Source organism: Parasteatoda tepidariorum, chromosome 3, assembly GCF_043381705.1.
Source record: "Parasteatoda tepidariorum isolate YZ-2023 chromosome 3, CAS_Ptep_4.0, whole genome shotgun sequence".
Taxonomy (NCBI): domain Eukaryota; kingdom Metazoa; phylum Arthropoda; class Arachnida; order Araneae; family Theridiidae; genus Parasteatoda; species Parasteatoda tepidariorum.
In genome coordinates this window covers 34,022,266-34,050,054 of record NC_092206.1, presented here as the reverse complement: position 1 = coordinate 34,050,054, position 27,789 = coordinate 34,022,266, and the positions used below count along the sequence as shown (strand labels likewise).

General features: G+C 26.3%; 1 protein-coding gene across 1 annotated transcript in view; it reads right to left on the bottom strand.

Moving 5' to 3' along the window:
• LOC107452480 (lachesin) overlaps positions 1-27,789 on the bottom strand; it is a 174,054-nt gene that overhangs the window by 1,927 nt on the left and 144,338 nt on the right. The window contains exons 4-9 of the mRNA XM_016068967.4: positions 21,314-21,484; positions 14,592-14,720; positions 11,409-11,696; positions 9,875-9,943; positions 2,875-2,982; positions 1,070-1,165 (exon numbers count right to left, since the gene is read on the bottom strand). Coding sequence (XP_015924453.2) covers positions 1,070-1,165; positions 2,875-2,982; positions 9,875-9,943; positions 11,409-11,696; positions 14,592-14,720; positions 21,314-21,484 — 861 coding nt within the window. The remainder of the gene's footprint in view (positions 1-1,069; positions 1,166-2,874; positions 2,983-9,874; positions 9,944-11,408; positions 11,697-14,591; positions 14,721-21,313; positions 21,485-27,789) is intronic.

Sequence of the window (27,789 nt, the reverse complement as noted above, 5' to 3'; positions counted from 1 at the left end):
TATATATATACATATTGAATTTTGAGGAGGAGGAATAAAATAAATTTAAAAAATAGCGAAAAACATGCTGAGAGATGGAGTGTTACAAAATAAATCAATAAAAGAGAAGAAAATTTTAAAATAATTGCGTTGTGTTTTCTTATTTTTAAATATGACTATTAACATTGTGGAGAAAATTGGTATAACTGTGTATGCAAGTGCGACTAGGATAATTCTATAATTGCATTTATTATGACATATAATAGCATTTAATATCATTTCATAGTAGTATTAATGTTAATAACATTAACACTCTTTAATATCTGATAACTAAACTGGCAATCTTTAAAATCTCTCTGTCGAAAATATGTAAGCATTAATATTTTATTCTGTTTGATATCACTGTTTTAATTTCCTTCGTGGCAATCGAAATTAATCAATATATTTAAATTTAATATACGTATGTGCTCTACATTTGAATATTACTATTGACCTTCGTATTTATTTTATTTAGATTGTTTTTTAAATAATAAGTTATAGGTGAACTATAAATTTATAAAGTCATTCAAAAATATACATGATACTATTTAAAATGAGCATAGATATATAGTGTGTTAGGTATTAATAATTGGTTTCAAAATTTAAATTGATATAGAGAAATTGCTTATATTTTCATCATTAATCAAAATGAAAAAGACGCAGTTTTCATAATATTTTATGCACTTTCATCTATGCTTATTGTAATAAAATTCTAGTTAAAAATTTCTATTACTTTTTAAAGAATAATAAAGCAATCATAATTAAAAAATATGAATTTGAAGGAATTGTCATAAATACGAAGTTAAATACCTACTTAAAGAATTTTATTTTGATTATTCCGTAAAATATTCAGATATGTTACAAAGTTTTCTTTTTATAATGGAGAATGTTCAGATAAACAAATTTCATTCTTTTTAAGGGTTTTTTGAATAAATATTTAGTTATAGTTGTTTTTTATTCTCGAAGTCGAAAAAAATATCTGTCATAATTAAAGAGGCGAAATATTTTTCACAACCATTTAAGTATTTTAAAATAAAATTTTGACACATACTTGCTTTTTTGGTGTGTTTAGTTCGATGCTCTCCAGTGGTTCTGTGCTTATCTTCTTCCATACGGCTTTCGATTTTTCCAGGTTTTAATACTTTTTCTGTAATTAATATAAATTTTAAATATAATGAAAATGTAATTAAAGAATAAACTTAAAAACAGTTCTGTTGCATGGCTCTAAAGTTATAGACTAAGTGAAATTTAGACATTTTAAACTACCGTAAAAAATTTCAGCAATAAATTTAATTTTAGCGTATGTAAATAATTGTTGAATAAATGAATGATGTAAATAATTGACAAATTGACAAATGCATTTTCGCCGTATTTTACTTGCAAATACATCAATTCTGTAATTGTTATGTAACCCCAAAATATGTTTTTGTGACTTTGAAAATTAGCTTTATTTCATATTTTTAATGAGCTCCAAAATACAGCAAAGGGAATCTAAACAAAATATGACGAATATCTTTCAATATTGCTTTATTATTCAAATACTAATGTCATCAAAATTATTTAAAAATTAAATTTTTAGTCGGAAAATTACATGCCCTATAATATGCTAGATAATTTCAAATAATTAAAAAAAACATATTTTTAATGTATAAATTACTTGATGTTCCCGTAGTCAGGTATTTTGATTGCAAATCTTACTCATAACATGACTTGTTTTATTTATTTCGTTATCTTTCAGTCAAAATTTTATATTTTCTTCAAGTCGGAATACCTTATACAAAGGCTAAATTAGAAAATACCCCAAAGGAAAAAAAATATTTATTGCATTCTTGATCTATAAGACTTCTGGAATGAAAACATTTATTTTATCAACTTATAGAATCATAAAACAGGGGTTTATTTTTTAAGCAAACATGTACTAAAATAAACATCGCCTGAAATTTTGAAAATTTTTTGTGAATATTTCTCAAAAATTATGATTAATAATAATAATTTTTATTAAATAATATTTTTAATAATATTGTGTTTAAAATATGAGAGATTTATTTATAATTTATAAATTTATTTTAATTTTTAATTTTTTCTGATTTCTTTTTAAATATATTAAAAAGACAAACCTGCATCAATATATTCCTTGCCTGTGGATAAAGAGGTATCTTTAATAAATTTATATAAAGCGAAAATAATTGTTTACTAATTGTGTTAAAACACATCAGTATTAATTTTAGCTAGTACTATTGCGTCATTATCAAATAAAATTTTTCATAAATGTTTGAATTATGTCTTTCTTCTTTTTCTTTACAAAAGTTCTCGTTTGAAACATTATTGACTCTCGTACATCAAGAAATTTTTAGAGTAAAGTAGAGAAATAAGTATAAAAAGAAAGTTAGAAAAGAAGAAAAAATTAATTACATAACAGTTACTTCAATAAAAGTAGAAATTGAAATAACATCAGATTAAATAAAACATCAAAGAAAGCTAGTGGATGCCAACTCTCTTCCATTGCTTAAGTTTTCTTCATTCAACTATGAACATTTTATTAAATGATGTCTGTCCATCTAAAAATTTTGTTTTTATAAACAGTGTATAAATGATATTGATATTGACAAATGATATGATACATTTATTTTAATTTTTGAGAAAATAATTTGAAATGAAATAAGAAACACCGAGGATGAAAAAAGTTTTTTTAGGAATCAAAACGATCATTTCCAGTATATTGTCCACATATTTAATATTATATATGTATTTTTTATCAATCTACAACAGACGCAATGTTATTTATTCATCATATGTACCTTTCATTTTTTATCTGAGTATTGTAAAATGTAATACTTTTTTAATCAGTTTTCTCACCTGAAGATAGGACTTGCGATTCGTCTCTTAAGGAATTCGTTGTAGGAGACCCAAATTCCTTTTTGTTTTCCGTTGTTCCATCTTGAGCAACATACATTTCAGTCACAACTAGATTAAAATACATTATTTTATATTAATATTTTTCGGTAATGCATACAAACAAATTATGGCATTCAAATCATTTGAATAAAAATATTGAAAATAAAAATGTCATTTAATCTGATAGTCATTTTTTTCACGTTAATATGCTATTTTTTGAACTTGATCAAATGATAATTGTTATAGATAAAAAAATTGGAATCATCGTTTTTGTCACCTAAATACTTTTAATTATGATGATTTACTTGTACCATTCTTATTTCGACTCTTCGTAGCAGGGACCAGTGACAGATGAACAAAAAGTGTGTCACTAATTTTCAGGAAGGCACTCACAGGAACGTGGAGCCATGCAGATTTCACTGTTCTGGCTACACTGACTACCAGACTACTAAACCACCAGAAAATGGTAAAATTTACCCTGTATCAATAGGCACCAAATATAACACCAAAAATCACGGTAATTTTTACGGAAGCACTTTTGTAATGAGTTTTGGTTAAATTAGAAATGAAATAAGGTTTTATTACCATGCTATTTGGTAGTAAATGTAGTTATATTTTCAAGATACCTCAGAGCATGTTATAAAGAGAATATTTTTGATTAAAATTGCTTTTCAGTTTTGTATTTTTACTAAAGTTATCGTAATTTGAACTATAACTTTTAAAACTCGAATTTCAACCGTAACTATAAGTATATTAGCAATTGAATGGTTTAGATGTCACATATTTTTGTTTTATTACCAGATTTTTTTTTACCAGAAATGTCATTACCATATAAGTACGGAAATTGCCTACATTTTTTCCGGGTAGGTTGAGAGGTTCAGGGTAATTGATAATTCTACATATTCTAGATTATATAAATTTTTATATATTTTGGACTAAAAATTCCAAAACTCAAATACTAAAGTCATTTTTATAGTGTAAAATTTTTTAGTTGCTTACATTTAACACACATATGGAAAAGCAATACATTTAATGCTATCAAATGTATTGCTTTTCTTATGACTATCCATTGTGAATCGAAATTCTGATCAGCGAGGGTGAGACCAAATATATTTAAACAAATGATATCCCTTGATAAAAACATATAGATAAATAACAAACAAATCTAAAACAATATACTTTAGTAATAAAATCACACCATATATTGTCCAAAATAATGTTTTGTTAGAAAATTTAGCAGTCAAGCACTCATCATGATGCTCTTTGACACACATGCAAATGGTGCGAGCAGCATGACACGTCCCATTATTATAAACTACTGATAAAAAAAGACTACAAATTAGCAACGTAGCGTAATAGTAATTTCACTCGCATTTTTTAATCGCAATTTTAGATACGGCATGCCAGTGCAAGTGCGAACTTTTGTTAATTTATTGCATATATTATTATAACTGCTCATAAGTATTCACCAGGGAGTAATGTTCTTACCTAACGCTTAGCAATTATCACAGGGCATATCAAACCATAAATGTTAAAATATGAATTAATAGTAGTTAAAAAAATTGCATGCGATAAAGTTAAAGTTAGTTGGATATTTTGTTAGATAAATCTTCATATATTAAATACTGCATACATAATTCATATATAAATTTTATGCTTCTTTTCTTTGATTTCTTGACTTTTAAGTCAATTTAGTTGTTTTTAAGTTTCGTATTACAGCTCCTTTACCACTTTATAGAGCTTAACTACTAAATTAACCACTTTATAGAGCTTAACTACTACTAACTTAACTACTACTTCCATAACATGAATCGGTTTCGGCAGTTTTCAGAAGTAGCAATCTAGTTTTGGTCCGAATGATCTATTTTTGATTGTACGATATTTCTTTTCATCAGGCTCAATTTACAAACCAAAACTATCATCAAAAAATCTCAAAAATCTTAGCCATTTCATTCTAAATTAGGATTTCAATAGTCGATGTGACATAAATTCACTGCTTACAAAATATACAGGTTAAAATACAGAGTTTATACTGGATGAAATTAAATTAGCCATGCTTTTGGAAATTGAAAGTCCAAATATTTAATACTTAAGAAACGTGCTCATTAACATGATAACAAAGGAGATCAGCATTGTAAATCTCAGAAATTTAGACTTCCACCCTCTTTATTTGTCCCGTATTACGAAATTTGGAGACACTTGTGATTGCTTCTCTACAATCCGAGAATATCCAAAAGTATTAAAAATACCGCAAAAACAATTTTTAACGTCTAAATTAACGTCAATTTTCAACGTGGTTAACGTCTATTATTCACAAGTTATTATCAATCTGCGGCGAAAACGAGCTTCAACAGGGACATTATTCTTTGGACAACAAAATAATTCTTCAAGGTTGCCAAAAATATTTGTCCAAGGGGAAAAAATATTGCATAGAGTAATATTCATATTTTTTCTTTGAAATATAAGAAATATTAAAAGTTTAACAAGGTAAGCGAAATGATTACTTTAAGTTTGGTCAATGCGATCAGTTCGTTACAGCTAGTGTTAAATCCGAAAGTTATTAGTAATAACTCCCAGTTTTAATTGTATATCCGCCATATTTATAAACAGTTATCTAAAAGTTTCAATTTTAAATTGGTTCGTTCACTTCCATAGAGTGCGTGGTTCTTAAACAGCAAGCAAATCCTATCGAAAAATTTCCTTCCTCTATTCCTTGTTGAAATCTATTATTATTCTATTACTATATTATCTTTATTATTCCTACCTCTATTATTTATTAAGTTAGGTATATTTTAAAATAAAGCATAGAATAATAACGAATAGTTAGAGAAAGCTATTCGTTATTATGTCCAAGTATAATTTTAATACCAATTAATTGAACAGCTTCAAGCAAGCACAAATTATAAAATACTACATTCCAGCTAAAGTTATAATGTAAATATCTTGTAAAATAATAATTTACGATTTCTCAGACTTTCCAGAAATTCCAATGTTACCAGTGATAAAACTTACTGTTACTGGAAATCATTTGAATATATATAATAATACGCAATGAAAACATTATGGTTATTTTATTTATACTGACATTCGAACTTTTTTTGTTTTAAAATCGTAAAAGAAAATAATTATAATATTTTGAACTTTTATCCTACCTGTTTGCATGCTCTTTTAACCACTGAGAAAAGAAATTCTCTAAACAACCAAAATATCGCAAGATTTACCGTGCTTCTGTCTCTATGGGATCACCAAACAGCTCGGAAATTCCTACCGAAGTGCCTCGGTAATTATTTTGGAAAAATTTACAATTATTAATTTTGGTGAAAATGACAACATGGTTATATGTAGTGTGATAACATTTGGTATTTTTATCATGATCGATTAAATGTAATTTCCAATTTTTTATTTGTTACTTTAATTGTGATAACAAAACCTACAATTGAGAAGACCAGAATTTTTGGAAAACCTACACATGAACCACATGAACAGAACAATTAGCGAAAGAATGTTTTGAATAACGTGTATTTCGGTCTTCTTTAACCAGAAATACGATTACCATACAGTATGGTAATTTCACCAGAATTTTTTTTCACAATGCATATTGTGTTTAAAAAATTCTTTAATTATGCTCAATGTAGGAAAAAAGTGTTACCTAAACAACACAGAAAATATATAAAAGAACTATTTTGATTATTAATATTTACCGAAATTATTTAAATTGTAATGGATATCTCAAATATGGTTCAAATCTGCTTTTGATTTCTTCTTGGTTGCAAAAACTTCGAAATAAACTTATTGACATTTTACGAATTTATTTATAGTTTCGAGGCGATCAAGTCAGCAATTATTTTCTTTTTATTTACGTTTCTGAGCCAATTTTGAGAAAACACTCCTCTTAAAGTTTGAAATATTCTTGTTTTAATATATATCTAATATATCTAATATATCTATCTATTTATCTATCTATCTATCTATCTATATATCTATCTATATNTTTTCATATATATATATCCTTATAATTTTAACAACGATGCATAACACAGCAAACAAATATTCAATGTTTACCGTAGATATCTCTTTTTTAATTAGTTTTTCTTTATCTTCTCATCAACTTCGGTATGATAAGTGTGTAAATTGCGACCCTATATTTTATTATTTCGAATTATTTTTAAGAGTACCGGTAACTAATGCTTTAGTTTCAGGGTGCTTAGGGAAATATATTTAAATTGTCGAATAAAATAGTTTATAATCTACTAGAAGCGGTTATGTATTATAAAACTAATTTCTTTTTAAGTAAAAAAAATGCTGAATAATTATGAAGTATGTAATCATGGGAAGGGTAAGTTATAAAATTATATATAAGATTGATATTTATTGAACAGCCGAAACTCAGTTACCTATTGAAGTAATATAGAAATAATGCTTTTTCTCTTAAATAAAAGACGATATATTGGAGAAAAAAAGTTAAAACTACCAGGAAGCGGTAAAATCTACCATGTTGATTACTCAAAAGAATAACGAATGCTCGAGAATTTTTACCGAAGCACTTTGATAATGAATTTAGTAAAGTTAACAATGATAAATGCTTTTAAAATATGTGTTAAATTCGTTAAAGGTTTTAAAAGTTGGAAATTTTATCTTGATGCCTTAGAGCATATCGCAAAAACCATTTATTTGGTCAAATTTATTTTTCAATTTTGACACTTTTTATTTAATATGTCACAATAAGAGAATAAGTCTGAAAACCAGTATTTTCAAATAAATTTCTGTATAAACAGAAAATTCACCTAATAAAGGGTTTAAATATTGTATGTTTTGACTTTATTGAATGCAATTATTCTTTTATAACAGAATTGTCATAGCCATGCAATTAGGTAATTCAACTGGAATATTTTTCTATATGTCGATGTGAATTAAGAAAGAAAAAAATATGCAAATACTTAAAATCTGAGCAAATGATGAACCCTTATTAATTTTTAAATAAGTTTTGAATTTTTAAACAATTTTAAGCAATTGAATTGAATTTTTAAACAATTTGCTTTTTAATTAATTTAAATTCTATTATTGCCTCCTATTTTTACATGGTTAAGTGAAAGATATTTTTAGATGAAAAAGTTGTTTAATCAGTTCGTTTCTATTCCCTCACATTGTACGATAAAATTAAAATAGTTCATCCCAACAGAGATGAATAAGAGACTGTTTTTCTCATCATATTGAATATTAAATGGTTAAACAAGTGTGAAAAAGCATCAAAGTTATAAATAAAGTTATAAGCTAATTTCTTAGCTATAAATAAAGATTCAAATTTCGACCTTCTCCTGTTAAATTTTCTTCTCAAAAATATGTAACGATATTGCCAAAATATGGCAAGTATTCAAAAGTTCCTCATGGGATAGCATTATTTAGAATATATGTCGGCAATATATTTGCAATATACAAGGGAAGTATTCAGCATAAGAAAAGACAAACCATAAAAAAATAGCAAACCTTTAAAATATTGTCATTTATTTTATCATGTGCTTGTTGAAGTAAAGTATGGTAAAAACTTGAAGTTGTAAAAAGTTGAAAAAAGTATGGTAAAAACCACCAAAATGTGAGAAAATTTACCATGTTTCTTTCTCTATGGGAACGTCAAAAAGTCGGAAATTCTTAGCTAAGCGTTTTGGAAATTATTTTTGAAAAAATAACAATAAAATATGGTTTTATAATGTGTAGTAAAATATGGTAATTTTATAGGGATACTTTACAGCATGCCATAGAAACCATTTATTCGGTTAAATTTACTTTCCCGTTTTGCATGATTTACAATATGCACGGTTATATGAACTATAAGTTTAAGAACCAGAATTTTTGGAAAGCAATTACTATATGAACGGAAAAATTATCAAATGAAATTTTTGAACAACGTATATTTGAGCCGCGATTTCTCCAGTGAGGCGAGACGGGTCCGAATCCGAGTCGATACCATTTCCGCATCCGACTTGCACTGACCGCAGTACTGACGAGAAATATCCTCAGTGGTAGACGGATCATGAGTTAGAGTCTCCTTGACGCCGTCAGGCTAACTGCGGGAGGTTCTCGTGGTCTTCTTCTCCATGTAACGCAAATGCGGGTTATCTCCAACAAAAAGTCTACCACGAGGGCAAATTTCTCCCAATACTTGATTCAGGAGCTCCCTTGTCTTCCGGATTGGGTTCAAAATTTCAAGGCTACGGAGTTGAACATTAGTGGTCGTAAACGCATAAAATCGGGTAGGCTGGTTATAAACGACGACAATGTACAACGACGGTTATAAAACATTATAAAACTACGTATATTTTGGTATTATTGACCAGAATGATGGTTTTTCACAAGAAACGCCATTGCCATATAGTTCTGTAATTTTATCAAAATTTGGCTCACCGAGTATCAATAAATGTTAATATAGCATTTTCGAATATGATAATTATTTTAATATTAAAAAAAGTTTTGTAAATTCTAATCTTGGACAAAAATACTATCACAATTGCATGCAATTCAAATTTAAAACACGAAGTGTATTTGTATTTATACTAAATAAATATAGTATACAAGCATAGAAATCTTTAGAATTTTTTTTTCCCGATATTAGAATAAAAGTCAGCTTAAATCAACTAATGTTAACAACATGAGATTAGATAAGATAACAGACTTAACAACATAAGATTTAAAATATATTTGCATTCCTCCGACACTTATAAACACTAATTAAAAATTTACTTAAGGGCAAAATAATAATTTTAGTAAACATTTTGCTTAATCTGCAAGAAAAATAATTTTCAATATTTATTTTGAGTATTAAAAATATTGATTACACAATAATATCTAACTAATAATTTAGAAAAGTCTTGATTGTACACTAATGAATTACAAGAAACTTGATTATACAGAAGTATCTAGCAAATTATTTAGATAAAAAATCTTCAGAAACATTTTCAAGCCTTACCTCTTTGTACGGGCACATAAATCTTGTATGCAAGGGTTGATAGAGTGGTAGTTGTTGTTGTCACTATTTCTGAAAATATTACATGATAAAGTTTACTTTTAAAATAAAGAAACAGGCATTTGAATTAAACACACTTTTCCAAAATATTTTCCTTTGATTTAAATTTTTTGAAACATATGCGCATATTTAGTAGTATAACATCACGATTTAGGATTCAAATATGTGCTCTTTATGATGCATTTCTTTGAGTTTCAGTTACGCGTTTTATATCATTCAAGTGTAATATTTAATTTAAATTCAGATATATTTTTTCATAATTGAAGAATTTTTTATTTAATCATATTTTTAAATCTTGATTTATTATTTTTTTTCAATTTTCCTTGTTCTCTGCATTAAGAAGTTAGTTGATTTTGATTTTATAAATATAGTTTAAAATAAATAAGCACAATAGAGCCAGTGTAAAAAAAACTTTATTATAAAATTAAAAGTTTAATCAATATGTAAAATAAAATTTCGAAATGGTGAAGTCTATTTATCTAATATATCTATTTATGTACTAATGCAGCTAACGTGTATCTAATATAGTGTCACTACCGGAAACAAGCATATTTAATTCTCTATATTTCAGAAAACGGTAAATAGAGCCACGTTATCAAAGTGGTTCAGGTACTGAACTCTCATTTTTAAGTACTTGGGTTCCACTCTAAATGACAACTTAAAGCGTGTTCAACTTCAGATGGATGTCAGTAATGTCAAATAAAGACGGTGGGAGTTTATGCTGCTTATGTTCACCTTTCTAGGAGATTCGCCATGAAATTAAGGACCCTAAATCCCCTTTAGAGCCTGCTTCATAAAAAGCTGTTGCAGGAATATTTATGCCTATATTGAATAAATATAGGTATATAAGTAATATATACCTATATTTATTCAGCATAATGATCATTTTTCCAATTCTACTATGATACAAAAATAATTTAACATTTACAATATAAAAAGAATTACTTCAGATATAATAACATGATAAAGAAACAATACGCCTTTTTTTCCAAATGAGACATGCAAATGACTAATAATTAGTTGTTGCATAAATCCGATGTTCTAAATCTATCTCTCTTAATGCATTCTTAACATATCTGTGCTATGAATGAAAATCAAAAACATAGTTTTATTCAGATTTATATAAGGAATAAGCATGTTTAAAATTTTTCTGAATGCCATTTTGACGGATAAACACACACGCTGAAACCTTTAGCCGACTCAATTGGATAAAATATGGTAATTTTAGATGAAAAATGCACTTAGAAAGTGAGAGGGAAGTAAGAGATATGTAGCAAAGAGGGGATGCGCGCATTCTGACGCGAACGTATTTGAATTAGCCTATCCATCTTGCTTCTCGTTAACTCTTTCAGTTAGCAGCCTTCTTTAGTGCGTTGTATGAAGTACTCAAATAATTTTTTACGCTGGTAATTTATGTGGGCAAAATGAAATTTGTAAAACTTACAATAAATAATATGAATTACAAAAGCAATCATACCAATCAATCTGACAAATCCTTCTTTATCTCCGAAAGTATTTTTCGCTACACATTTATAATGTCCAAAATCATCATCGGATATATTTTTTATTTTTAATTGCATCAAAATCTTGTAGGAATCTTCAATCTCTTGTATTTCGTATTTGTTGTTGCTTATAAGAACAGCTTCATCGTGTCTAATCCAAGACGTCAAAGGTCGAGGAGACGCCTCCAAATGACAACCTAAAATTGCTTCTGTTCCTCCGGCAGCGTAAACTACTTGATTTGCCACTCGGATCTTCGGTTGGACTAAAAATAATGCAAAAATCATTTATTTAATTTAATAATCAATTAGAGGAGAAAAATGTGAAAAAATAATTAAAAAATATTTCTGCTTTTTACTATAATCTGAAACTGAGTATATGTAATAATTAAATAAATGAAACTACATTATTTAAAAAAAAAACAAATTGTAGTTTCCTTTCACTTTTTTCTGTGAACTGTCAATGTTATTTAAAATGAAGAAAACTTTCAATAAAATAAATTAAGTGCTTTTTTTTAATAATTCTATTTTAATGTGCATTTTTTCATATCTTTGGAAATAATGCAATTAAATTTAAGGAAAGAAAATTAAAAAAAATTAAAATATCAACAAATTATTGCTAACATTGCTATAAATTTGTTAATTTTTTAACCAATAACCAACATATATTCAAATAAAAAAATGCATATTTCTGCTTTATTCATCCATAATTCAATTTCGAAATCTTAGAAACAAATTTTATTCTGCATAGAGTATTTCTGAGTTCTTACTCAGATTAATAAATAATTAAAATTCTTAAAATATTTGAGTTTTCTAACAGTTCTAGAACATTTATCTATTTTTTTTCATAAAAGTGATTAGTGTACAAAGCGAACACTTTCAACAGCTTTTGATCGAATGATACGATTTTCTTTTATTAGGACTCGATTCTTCGAGGTTCAAACATTAAATATGCTAATTAAATAGTGTATTTGATGCATTAAGTTTTGTCATAAGAGAAAAACAACGTACTTTTTTTAACAATCATGTCTTTTTTCGGCCGAATGGATTTCTGGACTTCAAAATATATGCAAATACCGTAGTCCGGAAAATATAATTTTAATAGTTTTGGTCAGAGGACATAAAGTTTCGCACCTTAATTGCACCTTAATGTTGCGCCATATCTCCAAAATTAATGAAGTAAATCACTAAAAAACATTGACCACGTCACAATTAGGAATTTAATCAGTTAGTTGTTTTGGGATTTTTGGCACAAGCACTACTTGTGACAATATTGCGCGCATAATTAGATTCATAAATTCCGATTTTATTATAAAGTCAAAACTTTATTAATCAATAAAAATAAATTACAATGAGGTACGAGGGTGTACTGTCACCACACTCACGACCAAAAAAAAAATATACTAGTTGAAGATATCAAAATGGTGTTGTGCCTGAATTCAAAATTTTTTGTACTGAGTTACAAAAAGCGTTTCTTTACATTAAGGTATGGGTTGATTGAATGAACAGTGAACAGTGATCTGTTGAGCAATGAACAGTGGATTTAAAAGTACACTGCTTAAAACAATTAAAGTATATTGCGGGTTGATCTTACACCTAAAGAATCGTTTGAAACATTGACACATTATCGACAGGCATAGTAGGCTAGATGAGACAAACATTTGTTTTGCTGAAAAATGCTTTTTATTGAACATTTGGTTTCAAAAGGAAAAAAAATTGCGTACAGGGGAAAAACAAAAAAAAAGTTTCCTTAAGAGAAAATCGTTTTTTGTAGGGGGGTATTCTTTCCCCGGACGGTCAGCAGCGTTGGACACCTTTGAGGCATCGAGTCAATGAGGTTATTATTGAGCGGCTAGGTAATTATGTTCTACTGCAGCTTAAGGGACTACAATAGACCTCAGGATCTCACCCCTATATCGGCGACCGGTCGGAGCTCCATTTCGAATGATATGGAGATCGGCGAGACCATCAGCCTCCATAGACCATCACTTCCCCTCCGCCAAATCTTACACTTTCGTGAACGAACGCTGAGTAATTTCTAATGCCTAGTTCCCTCAAGGAAAATACATCTAATATCAGGATAGAAACGGGACTCGTTAGAGAAAAGAATATTGAGTCATTTCTTCTCCCCCAGCTCATATGCTCTGTTGCCCACTACCTGCGGGGGTGACGGTGCCTTTCTGGTAACGTGAAGGACACCATTGGTTGGTAAGCATACCTACAGAATGAAGGTGGTTTCGGACAGTTTGTGTCAAAACTGTGGTGCCAGTAGCCAGGCGAAGGTGTTGTAGAAAAAGATTTTCTTTCATATTTGGTGTCTCCGAGACATTAGCGTTAAATATACATTGGGCGTTGTTACACATCTACGCCCTTGACCTAAGTCTCTAGTCTCTAAAAAACGGTTCCAGATCCTGGAAGCAACACTTTTTGAAACTCGAATAGTTTCTGCTACTTCAGCTTGTGTTTGGCTCCCCTCTAACCAGCCAACAACTCTCCAAGCTTCTGATTCGGTTATCTGACTTCCTTGAGACATCAAAATCATCGAAACAGCGTGCTTACTGAGTGTCTATCATTATTTTCCACTTTGTCTTGAATTAAGGTGAAAGCCAAATCAAATTCTCTGCGGCTAAAGCGTCGCCTTCGACGTAAAACTTAAAATTTACATGCTTCAAAGTTTGAACGTAAGAAAAATTTGCATAGGGGACTCTCTTTTTCTATTTTATGCACACGAAAAAGAGATATAAATTGCTTATACCGTTATTTCATACAAGACTTACAATATCCTTTAATTGGTTAGAGCAGAGTATTTTAGGCTTATGGAAAATGTTAAGTTTGTTAGTGCTGTATGTCATGATAAACAGTTTGCAATTTGTTATTTGCTTCATTTTTTTAACCATTTTGCTGCTATGGAATTAGAATTTTACTGAGCAATTTTTTTAATATTGAATCAAGAAAGAGATTGTTTGGTAAACTCTGTGTGTGCTTTGCTGAGCACAGTAACATCAGAAGTTCCGTTATTTCTTTGCGTGACCTGGGATCTTACACAAAATTATTTCAATGATCGTGAATAAAAAACGTTATTTCTGATGAATAATTCATTCGTAAGAATAATTCAAATCGAGCATCTGTTAAATGAATTAAAAAAAACATATATTACTTACAGTTTATTTGCAAAAGAATTCTTTTGCTTACAGAAGGAGGAATACCATTTTTAGCAATGCACAGATAAGCACCCATATCTTCCCGATTTACTTGGGTAAGGTTCAAATATTCACCTTCTACTCTTTGCACTAGAAGGAAAAACAATATAGTTATATATATTTGTTAGTTAAGTCGCAATAGATGGATTTTTTTAAGGTTTCAAATGTATGATTATTTGATTACAAAATTATTTTACTTTACAATAGTTTATGTTTGAGTTATATTTGATTTCTATTACCTGTCGGTCAATAGTTATACGCAGATATTTCAAATTTAAATAACTTTTAAGATTTGTTCTCAGAACTATGTTAGACCTTTAAAACTTTTGAATAATATAGACGGTAGAATTTACGAAATAGAAAATAAAACTTAATTTAACAAGAATGATTAAAAAGAAACATTCCTTGATTTTGTCTGTATACTTTTTACGATATTTCTTCCTATATNCATCAACTATAATTTATAATTTTAGTGAAATTAAAAAAGGAAAGTTAAGATTACAAAAGTAAAATGATTACAGAAGAAAAGAATTATATATATATATATATATATATATATTTCATTTTCGTTTGAATGAAAGTTTTTCCAAGATAATAAATAGAAACTTTATTTTTTTTCCGACTGTTTAATTACTTTAAAGAATGTAGGCAGAAACAAGGTAAATTTTTCAAGAATATTATTTTTAAAAAGACAATATTGTGGATAGATAAGTTTACAAGTTTCTGATTTAAGACACTAGTGAAATATATAAAATAATGTATTTGTAATGTTTTTCTTGAAAAATGAACTTGCAAATCATAAGTTTCAAATGTAGACATGATTGAAATATAATAATTCTGGTATTAAAAACCAAAATATACGGTATTTAAACTACTTATAAGGTAGTTTTCCCATTCCTAAGATAATAGTTTTGGGGAAACTCTGGTTTTCAAAATTATAGTTCTTATTACCACATATTTAGCAAAACATACTAAACTGAAAAGTAAATTTAACGGACTAAATTGTTTTCGTGCTGTGCTTTGAGCTCTCTTGCTAAAATTACCAAATTTTATATCAGATTATAAAATCCTATTTTATTGCTAATTTCACCAAAATCATTACAAAAAGACGTCCCCGAAAATAACTAGGCTTTTTGGTGTTCCCACTGGGTAGATTACACGGTAAATTTTACCATATTTTGATATCTCGAACCACATTTTTTTCAATCGAATTAAATGAGTAATTATTTTAAATCTATATTTCAAATAAAAAATGAAAATTCCAACTGTATGAACATTTACATTCCAACAATTGCTTATTTTTCAAAGAAAAAAAGAAAACTCAAATTAAAGTATCCTCAATAGTAAAGTGCCCTCAAACATATTAAAAATGTTCTTTATAAAAATTCTAATTGTATTGGTCATAAATTTTATAAATATTTCCTTGTTAATTATTTAACCCTAAATACAATTAAGACCTACCATTATTTATATACAGAAATCTTTATTATTTTTGATTTAATAAGAGTTATAATTGCATTAGCTATTAGGCATTTTTCAAAAGAAGTACGCATATTTTTCATGTATCTTTATCAAGATAATTTTGTCTTATTAAAATATATAAGATATTTTTACTAGACATTTAAATATTAAATATGTTACTTTGACTCTTTTTCCTTTTCTAATTAAAATAAATGACAAAATGTTAAGTAATTAAATTAAAGGGTAACGAATTATTCAAATGAGCTCTCTCGTGATCTTTTATGTTTACTTTGAAAATGCTCGGCTATTAATCTCAGAAAAGATATGTAAGGATATATATTTATGAAAAATAAATTAAGATTAGGATAAAAAATTATTTGAAATACTTTATTTAACATGATTAATTCTAAGAAACATTACACTTTTAGAAAGATATTCATAGATTTGCTTTAACGCACATTATATTTACTTTAATAAATTATTAACAAAATTCTTCGGCAATGACAATAAAACTTACAACGATATTCGATTTTGGCAAGTAAACGATGTATTTAAATAAATATTCAGTTACAAATTTTACAAACTGAAGGTTTTCAATAGTATGTATTATTCAAATTTAAAATTTTAATATTCATAGTTTAAAATTGCAAATGCAAAAGTTGTTCGAAGTTATTTACAATTTAACTCAATCGTTAAATTAATGCGTAAATGCTTAAATGATAGTTAAATTAATGTGTAAATGCTTACTTTATCTATTTCCCTATACAGTGGCAATATTGTTTTTTTATGCATCAGAATCGGTTGAAAAATTTATTTTCTGAATTAGTAATTTCTAAAATGGAATGTTTTCAGAAATAAAGGAATGATTTTAATTCACTATTGGAATGTTATTATTTTTGTAGCAATCATACATTGTTTAATTGCTAAAAAATATGTTTCAAAATGATAAAGTGTCGAATTTATGTATTGCTCTTTTCGTTGTTCTAATCAATAGTCAATACATATCCTCTTATTTGTATTTCGATAAAGTAGAATTGCAGTTAGAGTCAAAATTGTGTTTGAAATCAAACTAAAATAAGGTTATCAATATGACAATATTACTTTTTACTTTTATTCGAAATACAAAAATATTAAAGAGAACCAAAATACATTAATGTCAGAATCATACGTAGATTATTACCAATGCCTTATAATATCTATAAAAAATTAAATGCTATTGCCAAACGCCCTCTATATGACATCGGAAGCATATAACTTTAAAGCACAGGGTACCCAATATCTCAGACATTCTTGTTTCTATCAACATTTTTACTGATAACAGATTTTTTCTAATTCCTTATAGTTTTGTTTTCCTTCAATTTATTCTTTTTCTGGATAAATATGAGATTTATTAGGAAAATAGATACTTTTGTCAATGTAGTTTCCAAGAAAAAAAGTAGGTATTCCTTTAGTTTTTCAAAGGGAAATGAAAATATTACCTAAATGTTTGATGTTCAGGGAAAATCTGAGGATCAATGCGAAAACAATTATTTTTGCAAATGTATTTCGTTGAGTATTGTCGGAATTTCTTTAAGTTTTTGAAAAGGAAATCAAATTTATCGTATTATTTCTATTATTCTTAGTAAATATGAGGTTTAATATTAAAACACAGACTTCCACATATGTAATTTCGAGAAAGAAATTAGGATTGAATGAAAAATAAAATCTATTCGATTCTTTTTCCTAAAATTAAGGTTTTTCAGGTTTTGAATCTCCTCGAATCTGAAGTAAATCTTCTCTAGGATACATAATGGATCTAAATGTTTTCAGTCATAATAATATATTTTAATCACATTGAGACAGACACGTCTGAAAACACTACATAAGTATGTTCGTGTTTTAATGGAAGAGTACCAGGCAATTAGATCTTTTTTTTACTCCATAAAGTTTAATAAAAATATGGATTATTTTAAATGATTAACTAAGAGAGATTTGTAGGATTAGTTGTGATCTGCTAAATCAAGAAACAGCTCATCAATCACAAATTAAGCTCATCAAAAATCTAGTCAATGATCATGAAGTGGAGGTTATAAAATTTAAATTATTTCTTATTTGGAACTAATAACGGGCAATTTCAAACTCCCGTGTATTATGGCAAACCTTGATCAAAGATCATAGAACTTAAGATGTTATTTATTAATATTTATTATTCGTTCGGATTAAAAAACAATTAGATAACTACATTAGAAATCTCTATTATATAATTAGATTACTCTAAATATTAACGATTTCTTAGTTTTTCTTACTTGGAAAATTTCAATGACTATATTTTAAAAAATGTAATTCTGCGTTAATTCAAATTTCAGCAAAATAATTCAAATGTTATCAAAAATCTATAGAAATGTCTATTATTTAAATAGATTAATATATGAAATGTCTATTATTCAAATGGCAGACATATAATATTGTTCCGAATACTTGAATTTAATACTTTTCTAAGTCATTAGAGAAAGAAAAGGAAGAGCTTTTTAGAGTTAACTTTTTAAAAAATTTTGGCATTTAAATATCAAATTTTTGTTCATAAAAACAACATAATTCATTTAATGAATTTTAATTGAATGTGGGTAAAACTGTTCTATTAAAATATTAAGTTGTTTTAAGGAGGCTTAATGTGAAATTTTAAATTTCAGTCACAAAACGAAGCAAAAAAGTATGGTTATTTCAGTGTTTAATCTTTACATACATAAGTTATTTATTTCATAATAATAACTCCTAGCAAGAATTCAATAATGTTATAAATTTTTTATAAAACGCTGCGTTGATAAAGCATCAGTTATTCAAACATCAACTTCATAAATTACATTTTAATTAATCTAATATTTACACTTTTTGCTTAATTTAGTTCTAAAAACAAAATTTAAACAAAGCTGTGTTAAATATAACAATTAAAATGTTAATTTTAGTAATAATATATTCGATGAGCTAACACAATAACAAATAACCAGAACTTGTAATTGAAGGAAAATATTTTTAAATTATCACTAATTAAATTGTAAAGTCGAAATATACATAAAAATAAATTATATTCCTTAATATCGAAGTAAATTGAACATTAGCGTCATTTAAAAAAGTCATTATTAGTTAATGTATTTGATGAATGGCATCTAAACAAAATTTGCATTGAGAAGTATTATTTTAAAGGTAAAAAAATATTCTTTCAAAATGAAACTAATTTAATTATTAAAATTAAATGTTTAAGGAGAACATACTTCATTTTTCACTTTTCATTAGCTCATTTAAAGAAAAAAATTGGTACTAATTTGTGTAAAATGTCCTTATTTTTAATTTTAAACTCAATAGTTTCTTTTAAAATCTGTAAATGTATATAAAATTAATTATATATATACTTGATTAAAATAAACTACTTAATATTTTTCTCAAAATTATGATTTATGATTAATAATTTAGGATTGTTATTTAAATTAATTTTTAATGCTACCATAATAAATCTGTTGAAAAAATTACTGAGTACAAAAAAAGTATTTAATAAATGTTTTTAAATGATTTAATTGTTAATGTTAATAGTTAATTAAAATTTATTAGTCTATGTTGGATTTTTGAACAGTTCAATGAGTAAGATATGCTACATATTGTATCTTGAGAATTACGAGATTTATTTTTTATATTTTACTAATTAGACAACTCATATAAATGAATATTAGAAATAATTATGGCAATAAAATATTTCTACTTGTTATACCAAAATCTCAAAATAGAGAAACTTTTAAACTAATTTCCCTTAATTACTTACACAAAATAATAAAATAAAGATTAAATTCATCTGAATTCCAACAGCAGTAAATTATGTATTTTAATGGAATGAAATGTAGTTCAAAACTAAAAAAATGTTGATTGCAATATCCATCATACATTCTTTTCCAGTAAGTCTTTACGTAATTTTTTAAGAAATTTTTATTTAAAAATAAAATGCGACTTTTTATCTTCGTTAAGGAAAATGCGTATAAAAATAACTAATTTAAAAATTAGCTCAAGTTTAAAAGTGAAAAAAGAGCTACCAATATGTTTCTTTGTTAACAGTTGTTTTGGGGAGGTATTCGTTCTATTGATTTTCCTTTATCTTAAAAATAACAAACATTAAAAGTCTTAAAAACTTAATAAGCACTTATTCGTTTAATTTCTGTAAATACCTGATAAAGACTCTACAACCAAATTTAATAATCAAGGAAATTTTGAAAGCAAGCTGCGTTGTCTGTAAGTAAAGAAATCTTTGCATGTAATATACGTTTTGCTGTTAAAAAGCAGACACGGGTGACGTTAAACAGTTTAAAATATCAAAAATATCCAGATTGAATCGACTATAAAAATTTCTCACTATCTTAATTTTCTCAAATTTTTTAAAATTTTCTTCAAAAGTTTAATAATTCAGAAATTGTTCGAAAAATAAAAATGGATATTACATGCTGTTTAAGAGGATAACATTAGAGTGATTTATGATAAAATGCATGATGAGTTCCAAGATCTTATTTTATCTTGCTTTAAATTATTTAATGTAATATTAAGATAATTAGGATCAAAACGTTTATTTTAAAACAAATACTGATTGATTGCATTGTTTATGTAAATATTAATAAATATTTCCAAAATTTTAAAAGGCGCTGAAAATATAAGAGCAGTGAGAAAAAGTTAACAGTCAGTCAATGCAGTCATAAATATCTGTAACGTAATAACCATAAACGATACTTATTATCGCATCGAACAATTTTGCCAGCATCGCGTCAGAGTTAATATAATAATTAATTTAAATATTGTAATTCATTTTAATATAGTAATTGACTATAAAAAAACAACATACAATTCATTGCAAAAAATCGAATGCAATTCATAAAATTGAATACAATTCATTGCAAAAAATGAGATAATATTTACATTTGAAACATTTCTAAATATATTTTCAGATTTAGTTGAAATGGTCCACGGGAAAATACGTGAGAAACTCAAAAATATATAAAAGTCTCTATTAGAAAAATGCCCAAATTGATTGTTAAATTAATTAAAATAAACTGGATTTATTCCAATAAATAAATAGTATTAAAAGGGAACAAAGTGATCCATCAACTGCAAAATTCATAATTTAAAATATCGATTGCATGTGAAAGAGAAATTTTCTTGGCTAGTTCAGACATTTATCATAGAAAGAAGAAGGATTAGTGGGAATTCTTTACCTATGTTCCTGGTGTTGCCGACAGGGCCCAGATTTATATCTTTTGAGTTTTCTCTCCTCCACGATATCTGAGGAGCTGGATATCCAGAAGCTCCGCAACGAAGACTCACTTTCGCTCTCTCTTCTACAACAGTATCAGTGCTCGTCTCATCCTCTACAATGGACGGTGGAACTGTGCAAAAACAAATAATTACGATTATCTTCTAATAATAAGGATTCATATGCATGATCATAATTCAAAATAACGAAGATCTTGATATCGTTAATTATTGATTGAAGTGTGTGAATTTAGCTTTATAAATCAATACACATTTTTATGTGCGATATATTATATATATATANATGAGGAATAATTTTAGGGGGCAACATTCGTTTCGGCCCATAGAAGGTTCTGTGAGAGATAAAAAATAATTCAATATATAGAAAAATCGGCATTTTATTACTTCAATGCAGACTAATAGTTATTGTAATTATCTCATACTCCAATTAATTTGTAATTAATTGGATAATTAATTAATTTGCTAATTAATAAAATAATTAACATTCGTTTCGGTTCATAGAAGGTCCTGTAAGAGATAAAAAATAATTCAATATATAGAAAAATCGGTGTTTTATTACTTCAATGCAGACTATTAGTTATTGTAATTGTCTCATACTCCAATTAATTTGTAATTAATTAATTTGCTAATTAATAAAATTATTAACATTCGTTTCGGCTCATAGAAGAACCTGTGAGAGATAAAAAATAATTCAATATATAGAAAAATCGGTATTTTATTACTTCAATGCAGACTATTAGTTATGGTAATTGTCTCATACTCCAATTAATTTGGAATTAATTTGCTAATTAATTAATTTCTAATTAATAAATTGATAAAAAAATTATTAATTATTAATTAATTATCAATTAATTATTAATTAATTATTAATTTATTGTTGATTAATTATTAATTTATTGTTAATTAATTATTAATTAATTAATTGATTTGCAATTACATACACCAATTAATATGGAATGTTTTTTAAAAAAAAAATTTAAAAAATGTAAAGTAAATTTTTTTTTAAAATTAACCTAACAGGTGATTCTGACTGCATTTTGCAAACATCGTCTGTAATTCCAAGTTGCGCTAAAAAGTGCAAATTTAATTATTAGAGTTGATCAAAAATCACTTTTTTTTCTTGTTTTTTGATTAAATAATGCAATCACTAATAATAGTTTTATACGAAAGTCGCGTTTACTTTAACTTTTAATATCTTTCAGGATTAAATTTTTTTATTGTTCTTTNAACATTAGGAGGTTCGTCACCTGCATACATCCCACTAGTTTATTTCAAAATTGGCGAGTCACACTTCCCTAGTTTCCCTTGTGAGTTGTAAGTTCGAAAGATTTGAAAAGTAAAAACTATATGCTTCGTATCCACAAAGTGTTCTATATGTATGTGTGTGTATATATTTGTTTAATTTTATTTCAATTTGCTAAATTCACGGCATATTTATTTCTTTTAAATTTCAAATTTTAAATAAAAGTATTAGTAGTATTAAGCTAAGTAAATGAGAAGCATGCAGAAATTAATTCAAAGATAACTCAGTTAGGATTTTTTTTGCATCGATCAGGCTATTTTGAAAAGTATATTTTTGATACCATCAATAATAATAATAGTAATATATGCAAAACAAAATGGTCGAAAAACATACAGCAAATATTTGCAAAATGTTCTAAAAATTATTCCTTTTTATTACATATTTTCTTAAAAAAATACTCCATGAATATTCTTTTTTTTTATGTAACATAAAAACATCAAAAATAGTTTTCTTACCGTAATTGATATAACTATTCCTACTGCTTTGTTAGAATATAAATGCTTTATATTAAAGTATTTGGAAACATTTTTAACTATAAAATAAGCTGCATTAAATTAAAGGATGCTAAGTAAAAGTGAGAATCAGTCAATAAATTAAGTAACTACTTTTGCCATAGATTATAGCATAGCTAAGGCAAAAATACCATAACATATCGCTGCAGCATTCAGATAACATCGGCTGTGTTGTGCTTTCCTCATAACTTTGCAATGCCATTTTCTACGAAGAAAAGTGCATGTTTCATCATATTCAGTCACTTCGTAAAGTTTATACTGCGCATACAAAAAAAAACATTGAGGTATAGTCATAAATATGCTAATTTTATTCTTATTATGTAAAGGAATTACCGATTTTTAGAATTCTAACATTGTTGTTAAATCATATTAAAGATATTTTGATAGATCATTATAATAGAAGACAATAATTCAAATACAATTATTTGAGCTAAAATAATGACTCTTTTATTTATTAGTATTTCAATGACTTTTTTATTTATTATAATTTCTTGGTTTTTCCTTTGTCTTTACGTTATTAAATTAGTAGCTATTATTAGTAGCTCGTACCATCAAAATGAATATTAATTTTATTCAATATCATTTGTCCTAATGCTGTTGCTCGAGACCAATTGATATTTTAAATTTGTTATAACCAAGTAATTGTTCCCCTTACGTGCAACTTCGTTGGTATTTAATCTAATAATCCGCATGGTAACAATCCGTAATAAATCTATTTCCATAGTATCTATAAAAAAATGCACAATATTAGTACAGTTTTAATCGGCACCAACTTTCACCATACATATTAAACTGCACCAATTAATATAGTTGTAGTTATGCACATTATCAAAAATAATTAAGAACCGCTGGCGTCAATAATAGTATAAGAATTTAATTTTACTTTTCATTTAAGCGAGTTAGTAATATATCCCCATTAATTTTGCTCTTCAGTACATATTTTTTATTTCCTATACTGTTGATTTTAAATAACTGAGTTTTATAGAAACATGTTTTAAAATCATTATTATAAATAAAATTTAAGCTTTAAAAGCTTTGGAAATACAAATTTTATAACGTGGCCAACTTATGTCAACGTGCTCATGTTAATCTTTGAGTTTATGTGACATAACAAAAATAATACAATTGTATGGGATTAATAGATTTACTTAAAATGGATATACTGAACAAAAATGAATTAATATTAATATTAAATAATAAATAAAAATATTAATTTAAAAGCTTTTTAAAACTAAAAATTCATTGTAAAATATTGATCAATGACTTTTCCAATTAATGAAAACATTAACTAACCTAAAATTTCTAATAATCCATGTAATCCTGTATCTTAAATATTATTAAGTAAAAAGTCTAAGCCTTTAGCGAACAATTTTTCTGGAACATTTTTTGTGTATTCATTTCTTTAATAAAAACTTTGTTACACACATTGATTCTTATGAGTTTTATTAGCATAGATTTTAAGGTCTTAAGATCGTTAAAATATTTTTATTAGTATACCTCTTTAGAAACTTAAGGATGTTCTTTTCTCAAAATTTTTATGATTTTTGATATTGATTTTAAATTCTGGCAAAACACTATTAAATTCTGTATTTTTTATATTTTTTTAATGGTGGTTGTAGTTTTATAATTTTTTAATGGTCTGCAGATTGCAAGTATGCATCAAGGCTCCAATTTTTTTAAGCATTCTTACTAATATCTCTTAACACTAATCTAAAAAAAAAGTGATGCAATTTTGTATTTCCGGTCAATAAATAAATTTACTGGAACTTTGATATTTCTCTGAGTATTTATGGAAAAGTAATTTTTTTCAAAAATTGATCGGAATAAAAAAAATTTCTAATAGTTAGGACCTTATTTCAAAGAATTGCAAATCTAGGCATTAACTTATCTCGAATAATATTTTCACGATTTGACCAGTGGAGAAATACTTGGTTGAGTTGAAGATGACCTTCCAAAGCGAAGCTTGGATTTAGACTATCCAACATAGAAGATTTAGCCAGTTTACCTTGAAACATAATTGAGAGCCTGCTTATATTTCTAATCGGTTAGTAAGGTCGTATTTCTTTAAATTTTTTATTCTTTCACATTTTTTCGTAACAAGCTTTTAACTTTGAGAATTCAATGGAGGAGTTTTGTAGATAAAAAATGGGAGAAAACTTCAATTCAGTAATCAAATGTGATGCTTGGCTTTCATTATTAAAATCTTTTTTTTTACTTTTCTTTTTTTCTGGGTAGTCAGGGACATTAGGTTGTTTGTGGCATTTTACAATTGCGAGCAGAAACGTTACCTGCATATGTGTCTTTCAATTTTGTGTTTGCTGTTTTGTTCCAGTTTGTTGCTTAGACCAAAATTTTATTGAGAATTAAACAAAACATATCTAACTGGTAATCAATTTTACCTCTACTAGACACCCTTCAAGATTTAATTTCTTAAGACTCTTTAATGTAAAAACAACAAGTATACAAAACCTAGATTAAGGGAATAATTTTTTTAACAGATCATTAAAGTGATCGCATGAAAACAAAATATGTTAATTACATTTTAACATTTTTTATTTATCAAAATATATTTACTATTATTTTTCTATGTATTTAAATTTTAACATATCTTTGATTATCTTTCACTTTTTTTATATAGCAATTTTTATGTATGTGATTAAACCTCCTAAATTGATGAAAAATTCAAACGTCATATCTCAATATTTATATCGATTTTTTACAAATTTATTTAATATTTTAATTGATAAAATGATAATAACATTCAATAACGACGAATGTAAATAACATTCAGAAAACATTTATTTCCACCAATGGTATTAAAATTTTATTTAAATATTATTTTTATGTACTAGTATTTTCAAACATCAGCTAATTTTTGAAATAAAATATTTTTTAATCCATAGGCCCGTGTTCAGAAATGACTTATCCTTCAAATATTTATCGGCAATTTATGCATCATTCAAGGGTAGATTATACCTTAAATCCTTCTGTAATCGAGGCTATTAGATACCCATATGCAAATGCTTGCGATGATCATAATTGCATTATGTAGACTAAGCTAAAGGATTTGCCATTCAATAGTATATTTAATAGTGTTATGGTGTATATCTCTTCAAACGATGGATTTGTGTTCAATTGAATCTAAGTAACTGTTCTCAACACTCAAATAATCCATTTTAGATGAATTTATGGCAACTAGAAATGGAGTTTAATCTCTTCTTGTAATATTGTCACATAGGCTAATCATTCTAGTATCCGCCAATATATGCAACGTGACAAATAGGAGAAACAAATAAAAGACAATTATTTAACACTTCACACTTCTTTTTGTCTTTTATTCCCTGAATTAAGGTTTGTTATTTATAACTTTTTTTAATTGTCTTATGTTTTTATACTGATAACCATTAGCGATTCAGTTCGTTTGAATTGTAAGTCCATCATATTAAGCAAAACGCTTTATAAATTTTTGTAGATGTTATTTAATATTTAATTTTCTTTAATTAGGTAATTTTGGATTATAATTTACTTATAGAGTAATAGTCTATATTTAAATATTCGGTCGAGAATTTATTTTACTAAAACAGCTTGATTGCTTTGTAAAATAGCCATAAGTCTGTTATGGGCTAAAGGTCTTATCTATACACTTGTCAATTTTTATATTCGAGAACTGAAGTAACAACGTGAAAGTAATAATTTTTGAACAGATTTCCTCCTTTCCATATTTATTTAGTTTATATATAATTTCCCATCTAATAACATTCTTCTAATTATTCTTATATAAATAATTTAGGATCAAACAGTGATAAAATTTAAATAACCAGCTCAATCAGCAAAATGTTTTAAAGAAATCTTAGTAAATAATAGTTTTACAATTAAAATCTGCTTAAATCTTGAGAACTCAATTAAATATAATAAGTTTATTTTTATAATAAAAGAATACATTTATAAAGTATGAACAAATTAATTTACTGTTTTGAATTTTATCAAAGTGTTTATCCATTGTGTATGAAGATTGATATATTTTAAGCGTTTATTTATTGACACGGATATATTCATTAATTCATGAGAGTAAATAAATGTTTCATTAAATGCTAGAGCTCCATGTCTTTCTTAATAAATAAATAGAATATAGCCAATGATTTAATAAAGGTAGTTATTAAATTAAAGTGCAAAAAATCTAATACTCGATGACTTATTTGAAGCAAATATAACCAGTTCTTAATGTTAATTCAGTAAAGATATTGAGTTTTATAATTTATTTAAAAGTTTCTCCTAATAAAGCATACATTTTATTGCATAGCAATCAACTTCAGCATGAATTTTTGTTTTATTCTGCTTTTCGTAATTTGAATATGAGTGCTGTTTTGTTGATTATTCATTATTTAAAACAACTGAAGATTTCAAGAGTAAAATAACTGTTATGCAATATTTTTCTTTTCATTTACACACATCAATACTTTTAAACAATTTTTAAATTAATTTCATTCAATGAAATTTAATTTAAATACATTTATTTTCATTTATTGTTTAATTTGCAAATTAATTAATATTAAAAATATTAAATAAATAAATAAATTTTTCATTATAGTATAATTATTTATTT